The sequence below is a fragment of the Gymnogyps californianus genome, chromosome 4 (assembly GCF_018139145.2).
Source record: "Gymnogyps californianus isolate 813 chromosome 4, ASM1813914v2, whole genome shotgun sequence".
Taxonomy (NCBI): Eukaryota; Metazoa; Chordata; class Aves; order Accipitriformes; family Cathartidae; genus Gymnogyps; species Gymnogyps californianus.
In genome coordinates this window covers 12599982-12614420 of record NC_059474.1, presented here as the reverse complement: position 1 = coordinate 12614420, position 14439 = coordinate 12599982, and the positions used below count along the sequence as shown (strand labels likewise).

The following is a 14439-nucleotide window of genomic DNA, read 5'->3' as shown; positions in this document are numbered from 1 at the left end:
AACTGAAATTAGTAAACTCTAGTCCATTTTAATCCTTGTCAGCCTTCACAGAAGGTGTATATTTAGGTGGTGGGATTATTCAGAGAAAGTTGCTCATGCTGCAGCCAAATAGTGCACTGATTTCACTGATTTATATCAAGTCATCCTTTGGGATATTTTCTGGGATATATAAGTTAATAGCTGATCCCAAAACAATTCATGTTTACAATTTGTAAGGATAGAACTAGAATAAAAACCATAGCAAACCAAACTCAGTCACAAATTACATAAAATATTTTACTTAGCAGCTTCAATTGGAAATTCTAACACAATTACAAATATGTTGAATGCATGTTAAACAAAATACTTCGGGGAAGCCTGAAGTTATGAAAAGTCTATGTTATGAAAACCTCTTTTCTTAGTTTGACTTTTGTTTCTGATGATAGATATGCTTCCTGAATTCTGTAGAGTTACAGAATGGCAGAACCTTTAAGTGTCAGAGTCCAAGGAAGTGTATTGAAGAAGTTGACCAGCCTACAAGTGGTTAGAAATATTTGCCAGGAGAGAGAAGGAGGCAGAAGCACAAAGTGAAGCATTTGCTTTGTGTTTTGATGAATTATGCCTGATAGGGAGATTTTCAGGCATTTTATACTTGGGTAATCTTCCAAAAGGAGTGATGTTACTATTTGCCACACTTAAAAAGTGACTGGACAAAAAAACTACAAAATATTCAGTAAAGAATAGCTCTGCAGGAGTAGCAGGAAGGGTTAGATAATCTGATGGACTTTTCTCAGGCTTTCAATATGACACTAAAAGGAGTCAGCCGTAAAGACTTACTAGACAAGTCCTACATCTTTACTAAGATGTGTAGGAATGAAGGACACCTTTAACTATAATTGGGTCAGTAACCTGCTTACATTTTGTATAAGATCTGATATATTTGGCCTAGAAGGGAGAGGAAGATGAAGTGATGTTGGCAAAGGAGGAGTTCAAAATCGAAATTGCAACTTGACATAAGAAAAGGTGACTGTACCAAAATCAATGGTCTTGAGAGATAGTGTTGATCTGAATTTGGCCTAGGGAGATGGTATACTCTAGACTTTTGAGTTAAGTAACTTTACCTTCACTGAAAGAAGGTAGTATCAGGATCTAACACAATCTAAAACTCAGGAGAAGCTGTTACCTCCTGTTATTCAAATGATTTCTTACAAAGGCACTTTTGAGAATACAAGGAATACAGGATCGCATCCTTCATAAATAGCAGTCAGCAAGGCTTCTCTGTCTACTAGAGCATCATGGCCTTTCTCACAACTTCTGATTCGATTTAGGGTTTATTTTATATTGCAAAATATGTGTTGTTCTTTCATTCAGAACCCAAGATTTTGTTTAAATAAAGCTCTAGCCTCTAGCTGACACTATAAATGAGTGTAAATCCAATCAATGTGGTTGGATTAATCCATTTAATCCTCAAATCTATACTCTCTTTTTCTGGCTACCTCAGTTATAAGGAATAACAATCAGCTATTCACTGAGCCTATATAAATGGTTCTAGATTTTCTTAAAACTCAACAAGGATGCAGTAGATTTTAATTGTTCATTTGGAAGCTGAAAGGATGAAAAAATGGCAAAAATTAGAAAAGCATTTTCAATTTTTTTAAAAAGTGATTCCACACATTTATTACATGGGTGGTAATAAACAGAATTAGAAGATCTATTATTAGATGTGTTTGCTGAAGCCAGAGATTTTAGCTGTCCACTAGTATAACTGTTTTCATCTCATATCTAATCTCATTTAGTAGTTTTATTGTATGTACCTGTTAAAAACCAAAACACATACAGGTCATTTTTTTAATTAAAGGAAGTTGAATGTGTGCATAAGTTAGTTACACATTATTTTTTATTTATTTCAAATACTGCATCAGTTAAAAATTCCTCTCAGTTTGAATAGGCGTTACTAGTCCTACTTCACTCTCCCTTACAGTAAGATTGCAAGGGCTTCCCCTGCACTAAGCCAAACTGTTCATTCATAAGCTCCCAGACTTCAGTGTTAAATGTGTGTGAGGGGATGTAGTTTGGGTTTGGTGGTAGGGCTTGGGGCTTGGTTTGGTCTTTTTTGGCCCTTACTGCACAGGCATCACTGTTCTAATGGCAGGAATCTTCTCTCATTTTCTTCTGAAATTCATCCATGACAAAACTGTATCCCTTTGTTCATGTGCCAGTGTTGTCCCTTATCCTAAATAGCTCTTTTCCCTCTTGCCAGGAACCTCTGAATTCTTGGCTTCCTTTGCAGCTTGAACACCAGGGTTAGGGGAGCGCATTAAATGATCGTCTCTTCCAGATTTACCTGCTGAGGCAGGTGACTAGCTGAGCAGGGTCCACCCTTTTAGAAAAATGGTCAAACCAATGGTTATCTTTTCTGTAATGCCTGTGGTGACAAATGTTTGAAGAAGTAAGAAGCTTAGGTTCTGCATCCTGCACAGTCTGGCCCATTCAAAGCCACAGCCCTCCCTCCCAGGAGGTTGCTCTAAGCTGTATGCTATAAAATACGCTGGTTGCAGCAAACCCAAACCCACATACTAAAACTAAGATCAGAAAGTTAGCAGGCAAATCAGGAGCCTGGCTCTGCAGCCCCATCATTAACGCATTTAGCTCTGAGGGCGAAGGCTTTTTGATCCCTGATCATTTCTGTCTATGCATTGACTGGGTGAACGCTAAAGTAAGCAATCTGAGTCCTGATCGTAGTTTCTTACCGGAACTGTGGTATACCTGCTTTAATTGATTGTGCAGTGGAACAAAGCCCAGTCATTGTGAAGTGCAGAGTAACTGGGAAATACTGTTTTGTCTCTAATTCAAATTTTAGTAAATTTACCCATAGAGTTTATGCTGAGATAAGTTACCTCAGCCTTTATCTTTACATATTAATGTTGCCAGTTTTCTGTAGTAAAACATAATACGTAATTGTGGGCTTGGTTTTTTTTTTTTTCATTTGTCATTGAACCTGTCATTGTAAAACAAAAACATTCCTTACTATTCCTCATAAGACACTTTCCCCCAGAACAATCAGCGACTGAACTGATGACTTATTCCCACATCAGAGAACAGTTTTACTTGCCTTTTTTTTTCCCTATTAGAGGTATCAAGAGAAAACCTATCATATGTAAATTGGATCAAACAATAAATGCAGGCAGACAGCAGGGGGCTTCAAATCTGTCTTTTTAGAAATCTTACAGATATGTCCTATTTTAACTAGAGGAAACACATTATGAAGGCAAATGCTGAAGGAGAGAGATTTTCTAATAGCTGTTTTATGTCCCAGCTTATTCTGGGGGAAAACAGCTTTCATCTGTACTCTTGATATCCGTCCATATCATTAGCATTTGGTTTTTTACCAGGGGTGAACTGTTCAGAGGGAAGGTGGAGCTGGAGTCCTCCTCCTCCAGGCCATCTTCTGCCTCTCTACTGAGTGACCATTTCTCACAGGTCACAAATTGGTATCCATGAAGCAAGACCTCAAGTGCATCTCTCCTCATCAAATTTCTTAAGCATTTCTCTAATATCTTTTGGTCCTGTTTTAGCAGAGTTTTAAATCCATTGACTTCCTGGCTTAAGTATTTTTGATGGAATTAAGGCTTGAAGCATAAAGGGAACATTTGTACTTGTTTGGTCAATGAATGGGAAGAAGGAGAAGAAAAGCATCCTTTTACCATCCCTCTTGTGTAACCATGCTGAGGTAAAAAAGAATCTGAGCCAAAATGAACTGTGAATTGTTTTCATGGTAAACAAGAAGACATTGTCACTGAGTTTTGTTCATTATGGATTATATTTTAAAAGATTTTCTCTATGAAAGGTTATTAATCTGAAAAACATTGTAGAGAGTTCCTGGTAATGATTTTTTTTTTTTTCATTGGTGTGCAATCTGTCATTTTAATAGTGACATAGGACCTGTCTTTGAAGATGTACAACATTAACAGTTTCCTATCATCTAATTTTTCTTTTTTTTTTTTTCTTTTGTAGATTTATGTATCCATTGACTTGGGGAAAAAATGGATCCTTCTGCAGGAACGAGTTTCAAAAGATCATATTTTTTGGTAAGAGGTCTGTTATTTTCCAAATAAAAAATGAACAGCAAAAGTATTTCATTCTAATCAAGAAAGATGTTTCCAGAGGTACTGATGGGGACAGTATGAGCCTTGGCGTCTTTTGCAGATTGAGTATGGCAGCGTTGCTGCATCCACTATTGCAAATTCATACTCATGCCAGTGATCATAACAGGTGTCAGCACATATAGGGGTTATAGGTCTGGATCTATGGAGCCCAAGATTTAAAGAGAGCTGTAATGTCCAATGAAATTGCTCTTCGTTTTACTGGTGAAATTGATCTTTAGAAAAGAGAGCAGTCTTTTTGCAGAGAAAAATCTATAACATTTTTTTAAGAGAGGTTGAATCAGACCTATTAACTGGAGTCATATATAAGCTTACACTGTGAAGGAAACTGGTAAAAAATATTACTTTATCGAGTACACATATATCAAATGATTTCATTTTCAGCTCAAGTATTTTGCAGTCTCTCAAAATGTTTAAGTGATTTAAGCAGGTTGACAAAATGTTTGAAAAATAAGTCAATGCCTGTTTTTTATACAAATGAAATTAATTTGAAAAGTGTATAACTTCTTTTACACCAAAATTAACCTTTTGATAGTGTTTTAATTAATTTTATATCTTAAAATGGTCAATTTGCACACTCAACGTTTATCTGATTTCTATTGAAAAAGCCAGAGAATTCCCCCTTTCACATTTTACTTCAGTGTGTAAGTATGGACTGTGCATAACTGTATGATTACTAATAATTGGTATTTTTTATTACAGGATCAGTCATAATATGCTAGACACTTCCATTCCCTAAATGACTTTTGATTTTAGTTCTAGAAGGACTCTGATCTGTGTCAGTTGCATAGAGTATAATTATCCATATGTCTATGGAGCCATATCTGGCTTTCAGCAGTATTTTGTAATTTGCCAGTGGTGTTGCCAGTATTGAAATGGATATACCTGATCTTGGTTGCAAGACTTGCGATGTGTTTGGCATTCATGCTGTGATCCTCCTTGTTCTTCAGGTAGTTGCTTTTCTCTTGAGTTGAAATAGATACTCATCCTGGCCACACTCGGGGGAGAAACAAAACAAAAAAAACCCCAACCTGCTTAAACTGCTGCTGCAGAGATTACAAAGGACGCAGAGCTGTTATGGTACCTGCAGATACATTGGCCACTGGTCCAAAATGTAACTTGGCAAGTCCAAAGGTGTGCTGGCATGTGTGCTGCTGCTGAAGCTGGGCAGGGGGGAGGTTGTGACCCAGGGCAGGGACATGTGGACAGGTTAAACCCTGTTTGAAAGAGCTGGGAGCACAAGACCTAACCTGCCCTGCTGCCCTGTTGATGTAATTATCCCTGGACATATCAAGGGAGCTTTTTCACACTTCCAAATGCCTCTTTTTCAATCTGCAACCTACTTACTGTCCATACTTTTAGAAAACCAGCCTGCGGCTGGCTTGTAGTAACACCCGTCTGATTTACTCCAGTTCGTCTCAACCTTTTCTGCTGAAATACTTGAGTCAGCCTGACACTTTCTGCTTACTTGCTCCTGCAAAATATAGTCTTATTGAAGAACTTATTTCTACACAGCAGCTGGAGTTTCATAGGCAATACACTTTAAAGGTCTCTTAACTACCATGTGAAAGGGTATAATCATTTAGAAGTAATACAGTGGGTCAGAAATGTCATGTCTGCCTTATAACCAATTTTTCCTTAGCAAGTTATATAGGGTGTAAATCGTGAGGGCATGTGGCTCTCTGTCTTTAATCAAAAAAATTTTTCAAATGTATTAGGTCTGAAAACCATCAAAGTCACTAACAGGTGAGAAATAACAACGGAAGCCTCTCTCTTGCAGACTTGTTTAATGGTGTTTTTCTTATCTGAGTCTAGGTATGTTTAGCACACTTAAATTATGAAAGAAGTAGCATACCACTGAAATATGTGTCAGTTTTGCTCTGACTGAAACAATCCGTCAGTGGTTTTTGTAGGTAAGAATTAAAGCCAGCAAGTGCATGTTTAATATTAAGCCTGTATTTTGCTGTGTTTCAGAATCCTTACGTTTCCTTATATCATTCAGACACAATCAGGGAAGTGTCCTGGAGCTTTGACAGGAATAACTCCCATGTAGTACTTCAAAGTCATGGTTGTTCATAAATGTCACATTCCTCTCAGATAAGAATAATAAATTCTCGGAGTCTGTACATTTATAGCCATCAGAAATATTTTCTAGGTTTTTGTTTTCCCCTTTTCTGTATATAGACCATTCTGGTTTCTCTCAAGAACTGTATCAGCCAGCAACAGCAAGGATTTGGGAGCAGACATTTAGTGCTTCAGCAGTACCAGATGATCCTTCTCTTAAACTTCCACAGAAGTAAAGATATATATTTTACTTCTAATGTCATATGGGACATTGCAATATATAAAGAATCTGCTGCGAGTGGAGGGTTGGACGTGATGGCCTTCCAGGGGGAGTTTGTCATTATATGAAACTTCCCACTACTTTGTGGCCTTCATCACCTGAGTTATCTGAGTGCTAGACAGAAACAAGTATTTGTGTAGTTTTCAACAGATGTAAGAATATGGGCTTTGTCATACCTTGACTATTAGGACACTGAGTCCAGTATTGCTTTCTTGGCAATATGTAACATCTGATGTGTTAAACATAGGTGAAATGAATTCAAACTAACTGTACATCTCACTATAAACGAGGGCATGTGTCTTGCTGATACTGGCTGGTTGTGCCAAGAACATTTCACTGGGCGGATCTTTAGCAGATGTTTCTTCTTTGATTTCAGTTGAGCTTTGCCACTGAGGTTGATAATACAGCCTAAGATTTTTATTTCAGCCTGGCAACTACAAATATTATCAGTCATAGTATTTTCCTGTGCTTTGTAAAAACAATTTTTTCCTGTTCCTCCAGCAGCAGCCAGATCTTCATGCATTTCCTGAAGAAGCATTTTTTTTACTCAATGAAAATCTAAATGCAATTAATTTAATGGCATGTCTTATGTATTTATATTAAGGGAAGGTCGGTAGGGACTGAGTATTTTAAACTATTTATGTTCAGCTCTTATACTATAGGTTTATAAGCAACATAGTAAAATCATCTTCTAGGCTTTATTTGCTTTTCAAGTGTTCTGGACCATCCTTTAAGTATCTTTGCAGATTTAATGTATGAAATTTGGTCTTTCATGATAGTGGAATGAATGGAAAGATTATTGGTATCAGCGGAAAGTGTATACTACCATATCTATTTTAGGAGCACAGAATATTTTCTTCCGATCTGTGATCTAGTGTGGCATTTTCGTACCCCTCCCAGCTGTTTTTCCAATTTGTTTCATTTGTTCTTTTGGAAAGGAAAGTTGACTAATCCTTCATAGCAGTTTGTCTTCTCTTAGCATCTTTGGAGGCAAAACAGGCTTCCTAGAGAGGTGGTCGATGCCCCTAGCCTGTCAGTGTTTAAAAGGCATTTGGACAATGCCTTTAATAACATGCTTTAACTTTTGGTCAGCCCTGAAGTGGTCAGGCAGTTGGACTAGATGATCATTGTAGGTTCCTTCCAACTGAAAACTATTCTATTCTATTCTATTCTAAAAACAAAAGAGCTGTAAGGCTGCAGACAGATGTAAAGACGGTTGCAAAACAGATGCATTCAAGAAATTTATTTATTTTTCTTTGATTGTTTTCTCAGTCAAGTTGAAATGAAAAAATCAAAATACAGAAAAAAACTGTTCAGAAATTGTGGAAATACTGAAAATAAATGCTCTGACATTGTTAAATAAAAAGCTTTTAATTTTTCAAAGCAAAATCATGAAATGCGGATTTGAAATTAACTTAAAATGAAATACTAAGTCACACTAATTCAAAACAAAAAAATTCATTTTGTATCAACATTTAGAAAATAAATCTTGTATTTCTGCATAAATACTAGCTAGGAAGATTCAAAACCCTTTTTTTCTTAATGTGAAGTTTTAATTTTGAGCAAATTCTTGTGCTTTAAAATTAAGAAACTTTGATTACTATGACCAGTTTTACTGCTGCATATAAACTGCGACTGGCCATGCACTATTGCCCCAGTGCGATGATTTCTGTTTAAGGGATGTTATAGTGCCCATCCCTTATAAGTACTTTTTCCAGTTCTTGGTGTATTTGTAGGAGGGAATGCAAAGAGGTATGACATATCCCAGCCAAACATTAAACACCCACACATCACATGGTATGTAGTTGGTTTTATATATCAAGCCCATTTTAAAAAAAGAATGGTGTATTATCTGGTAATCCTTGAGAAGAAGAAAGAGTAGTGCAGCTTGGGATTCCTCTGGCTCTGCTGCTATTCTTCTCAGTCCCCAAGGCTTATGCACCAGTCAAGTTCCTTTTGATTTCTCACAATAGAGCTTAGTAATACATAAGCGAAGAATAGATTGTGAATCAGCTGTCTACACCAGCACAAGTATACCCCAGGACAGTAAGTCATGAGTCAGTAATTACCAGAGAATTAGGCCCAGCACATTTCCTTTATGACTCTGTCTAGAGCCTTAGAAATGCTTTATCCTCAACTCACTAGGATATGTGGATCCTACGCTATGGGTATCTGTTACTCTCATTTTTAGCTGCAGGTTCTCCATTTTCATGAGAGATGAGAACATAAAAATAAAAAATTACAAGTTTATTTGGGTAGAGCAGTTGTTCTCAGGGGACGAAAGTTCTGTTCTCATCATGAAATCCCGTACGAGTAATCAATCACAGCCATACCCATTAATGTCAAGTGTAGCGGGTTCCTGGCTATTCAAGTGTCAGGTGAAAGAGGGGATTTCAGCAATGTTATGCCCTGAAGGAGAGAGAAACGTAAAGAGGATTTCATTGAGCCTTTAACATTGAATTTTGTGTGAAACACTCTTGTGTGGGAAGCCAAGAATCTGCGTGGGCAGTCATTCTTACGTTTGACTTAATCACTTGGGGTGGTATTTGTTTCTATTTCTATCTGTGTGGTGATGTGTATGACTGTATTGGGTTTATGTGGCAAGGTTTGGTAGCAGGATCATTCAAGGCTTCTGCGAGAAAAGACCAGGAGCTGCCCCCATGTTGGACAGAGCCAGTTCCAGCTGGCTCCAAGACAGACCCACCGCTGGTCAAAGCTGAGCCCATGAGTGATGCTGGTGGTGCCTCTGTGATAACATATTTAAGAAAGGGTGAAAAAGCTGCTCAACAGCATCTGGGAGAGGAGAGTGAGAAAAATGTGAGACAAACAGCCCTGCAGACACCAAGGTCAGTGAAGAACGAGGGGGAGGAGGTGCGCCAGGCGCCAGAGCAGAGATTCCCCTGCAGCACGTGGAAAAGACCATGGTGAAGCAGGTTTTTCCCCTGCAGCCCGTGGAGGTCCATGATGGAGCAGATATCCACCTGCAGCCTGTGGAAGACCCCACGCCGGAGCAGGTGGATGTGCTGTGAAGAAGGCTGTGGCCCCGTGGGAAGCCCGCACTGGAGCAGGCTCCTGGAAGGACCTGTGACCCCATGGAGAGGAGCCCATGCTGGAGCAGGTTTGCTGGCAGGACCTGTGGCCCTGTGGGGGACCCACGCTGGAGCAGTCTGTTCCTGAAGGACTGCACCCCATGGGGGACCCACGCTGGAGCAGTCTGTTCCTGAAGGACTGCACCCTGTGGAAGGGACCCATGCTGGAGCAGTTCATGAAGAACTGCAGCCTGTGGGAAGGACTCACGTTGGAGAAGTTCATGGAGGACTGTCTCCCGTGGGAGGGACCCCACGCTGGAGCAGGGGAAGAGTGTGAGGAGTCCTCCCCCTGAGGAGGAAGGAGCGGCAGAAACAACGTGTGATGAACTGACCCAACCCCCATTCCCCGTCCCCCTGCGCCGCTCGGGGGGAGGAGGTAGCGAAAATCAGGAGTGAAGTCAAGCCCAGGAAGAAGGGAGGGGTGGGGGGAAGGTGTTTTTTTAGTTTGTTTTTTGTTTCTCACTATCCTACTCTGTTATTAATTGGCAATAAATTAAATTAATCTTCCCCAAGTCAAGTCTGTTTCACCTGTGAAGGTAATTGGTGAGCAATCTCCCTGTCCTTATCTCAACCCACAAGCTTTTCATCTTATTTTCTCCCCCTGTCCTGTCCTGTTAAGAAGGGGAAGTGATAGAGCGGCTTGCTGGGCACCTGGTGCAGCCAAGGTCAACCCATGGCAATGACAAACCACTCCAGCTCTGCTGTTTGGATAAAAGTGGCAGGAAAAATGTTTTTGTCAAAAAGCATTTAAGCATAGGGAGTAAATAAGTAGCAGCACACATTGGCTGCGTAGGGCATTGACTGAATCATTGAAGGTGCATCTTTCAAAGCAGATGTGAAGGTGGCAAGACCTGAAACACAAATCAGTCATAAACATATTTTTAGCTTGTATGAATCAAAACATACTTTTGTCTGCCTGAGTAACCAGGTTGCCAAGAGTCAATACCATTTTAAGCTACTCAGCGAAAACATTTGCATGGTTTTGACTTGCTTTCTAAGCAAGGCAGTGCCCTTAAGTCTTGCTAGAAATCAGTCAGTATAAACTGGAAACTTGTTACCTTTTGGATAAACTTCATATTCACAGATTATGAGAGGGGCAGATTGAGGAGACTGGCAAGTTTTCAGACGGCCTTTGATTGGAGGCTCCTGTACATCAGCGAGCAAGTTTGTTTTGATTTGATTTTGTTTTCAGAAGCCCTGTTTAAAGATGTCTCTTCATTAATATGCACCCAAGTGAACTGCATCAAATATTTAACAATGGATCCACTGGAGGTAGAGAAAATACATGTCCAGAGCAGACTCTACTTGATTAGTGTTTGCAGACAACTGTTCCCCTACAAAATGAGCCTGGACTACTGGAAACAAGGAATTGTTTCCTGCTTGAAGTAAAATATGACTCATAATTATCATATAAGGGGCTGATGCTTGTGATTCACATTTTGAGATACAGTGTTACATGTCAGTGGTAATTTTTGTTCATGTATATTACATAAATATAAAATTTGAGGTGAGTACTGGTGTTTTTCTAATACTGCATGTAATTAGAGTAAGAAAATACTGGGGCAGTTTGTGAAGAAGAGAGGTAGCTGAATAAAAGAAAAATTATTACTAAAATCATGCCAAAGGTCTCATAATTGGAATTCTTAACAGAAAATTCTAAATTCTTAGAATTTTAACATGGTTGTTTAAAAGTATAAAATACCTAATGGTTGTATCATGGAGTATACATTTATACACAGACCAAAGCAGATGCAGAGGGCTTGTTAGTCCCCTCCATTGCACCATTTTCATGCTGATGTAATGCTGTTAAGATCAGTGGAATTACCTGGCGGAGCACTAATGCAGAGACATGAAGAATTAGGTCATACAACAGCTAATCTTTCAGGAGAACTTCCCTAAAGTCTCAAAAACCATATGCATAAGAAAGGGCTCTAGTGTCCCTCAGGAGACCAAATTCAGGCCTGAATGGAAACAAAGGTGCCGTGATTTCCCTCTGCTTCTCATCGTGTTTTATTAGATGCAGCTTTACAACGTAAACGAGCTTAGACATGCAGAAAGGCCACACCGGGGCTGAGGCAATTTCACCTCTGCACCACCAAAAGGGGCTGTCTTGCCGCTTTTCTTCCACAGGATTGGTGCTCAACTGCTGGCATGATCCAGTGCTTTACGAAACAGAAAACTAATCCCTCCAAAAAGTTCTAAAATTACATTCTGCAGGACTGTTTTTCCCAAAAGGCTCAACATAGTGTCAGACAAGCACAAGGGAGATAATGGGAACTTGTGTTCACAGGAAAGGGAAGAAGCATATTGAGGCTGCCTATATTTACACCACCCTACAATCAAGTTGGGCTATTTTAATTCTTAAGTGTTGTAACCACGCTGTTATGTGATCTGAAGTGCTGGCCTGTTGCACTTGCTTTATTCTGCAGTATATTTAGTCAAGAGATATTTCTTTTCTTAGAGGAAGACTTGTCTGATCTAAAATTAAATTTAGTCTGAGTTTCATTGGAGATTTTAATGGTGGAATGTAAAACGCTAAAACAACCCAAACCAGAAAACCCTAAATTCAGTGGCAAGCTCTCCTTTACCCAAGTAAAACAAATAAACAAAGAAATGATCCCAGATTGCTGAGATGTGAACATTTTCATTGCAATCTACTGTGAGAAGAAAAGTGGGGGAATTCTAACCAAACCAAACCAAAAACCCTGCTGAAATTGAGAAAAATAGATAGTTCCTGAGAAAGTGCTTGTTCTACTTGGGGGAAAAAAAAATAAAAATCAATGCTGAAATGTCAACTAAAAAGGAAGAGCTGTTGGATTATTAGAGTCCATTGTGTCTGTGCTTTATAAGACAGAAGAGGTCCTATCCTAAAGCCAGCTGAGTAACAGTAAACTGTGCTTGTGAATGGATGTGTAGACACAATCCTCACACTGGTACAATGCATTTATGTTGTTGTAGTAGTAAGTTTCTAAATGAAAATGCAAAAAAAAATTGTCTTACATTTCTCCCTCTGTGAAAAAACATATAATTGAGCCTTCCTTTTAAGTGAATCATTTACTGTGTGTGTTCCTATATGTACATTGTTTGCCCATCATTTTAAGAAAGCTGTATCGCATGGGCAGAGGGACCTAGACTGTGTTTAGCCTGCATAGTGTCCTATGACTTTTCCTTTGGTTCATGATTTAAGCACAATTGAAATAACAGTATTGCTTTTTAAAGTACTGTTGGCAAAGGGGTCCACTAAAATGAGTAAATTGGTTTATTCTTCAGGGTTATAGCTTCAAGTTCTCTGCATTAGTTATACTCTGTTCTGAAGATTTTCTTAGCAGCTATAATAGATGGGGTCTTTTTTCAATAAAAGAAGAAAGGGCTATTCCTGAAGGGACTTTGGAGTTCAGAAACTCTGCTCTATAGCTGACATTCAAAAGTAGACTTTGAGGGTGTAATGTCTTCAGTGAGTAAACAGAGTCTCTGCTGTTATAGCTCATCTGTACAATTAGAGTAATAAAAAACACAAAACATATTTTTGAAATATTCTGCTTACTTAATTTGTGCCTTTCAGAATGGATAAACTCTGCACTTAAAGAGTGCATCTGACCTGTTAGACTTGTCTAAAGTTAGAGATCTACAGGTATAGCTTAATGATCATTTCTTTTGGCAGCCTTGTGGCTTACATCTTTGTAGGGTCACCTTTAAATTAGACAATTCCCAATGCTGGGACCTGGCAAGTTCAATGGGACGGCTGAGGCGGTGAAGGAGAGGCAAGATTGGGGACACAGAATGGGGTGGCTTAATCTGGTAGAGCAATGAGAAGAAATGCTTGTCAAACTGCAGCATGGAGCTGTCATCCCAAACTTTCTTTATAGTCAATGGACATCATGGGAGGTGATCCAGCTGGTTTAGGAATAGAGGACATACCTTTTGGAAGTAACTGTTCTCCTGGTTAATAAAGGGTAGTTTTAAAAGGAGGGATAGGGGAAATGTCTGAATTTCAGGGGGAAAGAGGTATTACTTTTTCCTGGCTGGATTAAAAAACCCTTCCTTGTGATTTATTCACATCTACTCAAATAAAAGTCTAAAGGAGAAAAGTAGTCTGGGTTGGAAACTCATTTTCTGTGTCCATGCAGTGTTCATTAAAACAGATCAGTTACAACCTCTTGCACTAAAAGATTACACTGGAAACAAGATTAGAGGCTACTTGTGCCAGCTGCCACTGTTAGGAGGAACGCGGTAGACATGAGATCATTGTCACTTCTGAGCTGTTGAAAGAAATATGAGAAGGTAAAGATATTGACAAATATCTCAAACTGTGCTTATGAAATCATGTGTGATAAATTATAGATACAAGAATTTGTTTCAAAGGTACCGAAAAACTATCTTTGCATTATTGATGCTGATCATCATGTCAGGCTGAGCCTCAGAAAACTTCAACCCTAAAATTTCTGTTAGTTTGTGGTTCAGCTGCGTGAGATCCAGCACAAAAAGTAAAATTTCAGCAAACATCATTTTCTTCCCTCAAAAAGCTGCCTGCAGAGTTGATAGCAGGTTTGATTTGGTGTTGTGAATATCTAGAAAAATAGATAGAGTGCACACAGCAAAAAAGTTCACAGATCCCTTCCCTCTGCTCATGTATTTTCTCATCAGACCTCAGTGAATATAACATCTTCTCTGACTTAATGTGTTGCCTCCAAAATGCTAGAACAGTTTGTATTTCAGAGACCAATTTCTTAGTAAATGCAAGATTTTTCCATGCATTTACTAAAAAATTCCCACTAGAAGTTTCCTTCACATCTCATGGCTTGGCGGGGGCTCATCCCTCTCCCTCCCCTTCCTTCTTTGGACTGATCATTTATCTTATTAGGGA

General features: G+C 38.9%; 1 protein-coding gene across 1 annotated transcript in view; it reads left to right on the top strand.

Moving 5' to 3' along the window:
• The window catches only part of SORCS2 (sortilin related VPS10 domain containing receptor 2), a 388331-nt gene that overhangs the window by 277261 nt on the left and 96631 nt on the right, over window positions 1-14439 (top strand). The window contains exon 6 of the mRNA XM_050895504.1: window positions 3994-4067. Coding sequence (XP_050751461.1) covers window positions 3994-4067 — 74 coding nt within the window. The remainder of the gene's footprint in view (window positions 1-3993; window positions 4068-14439) is intronic.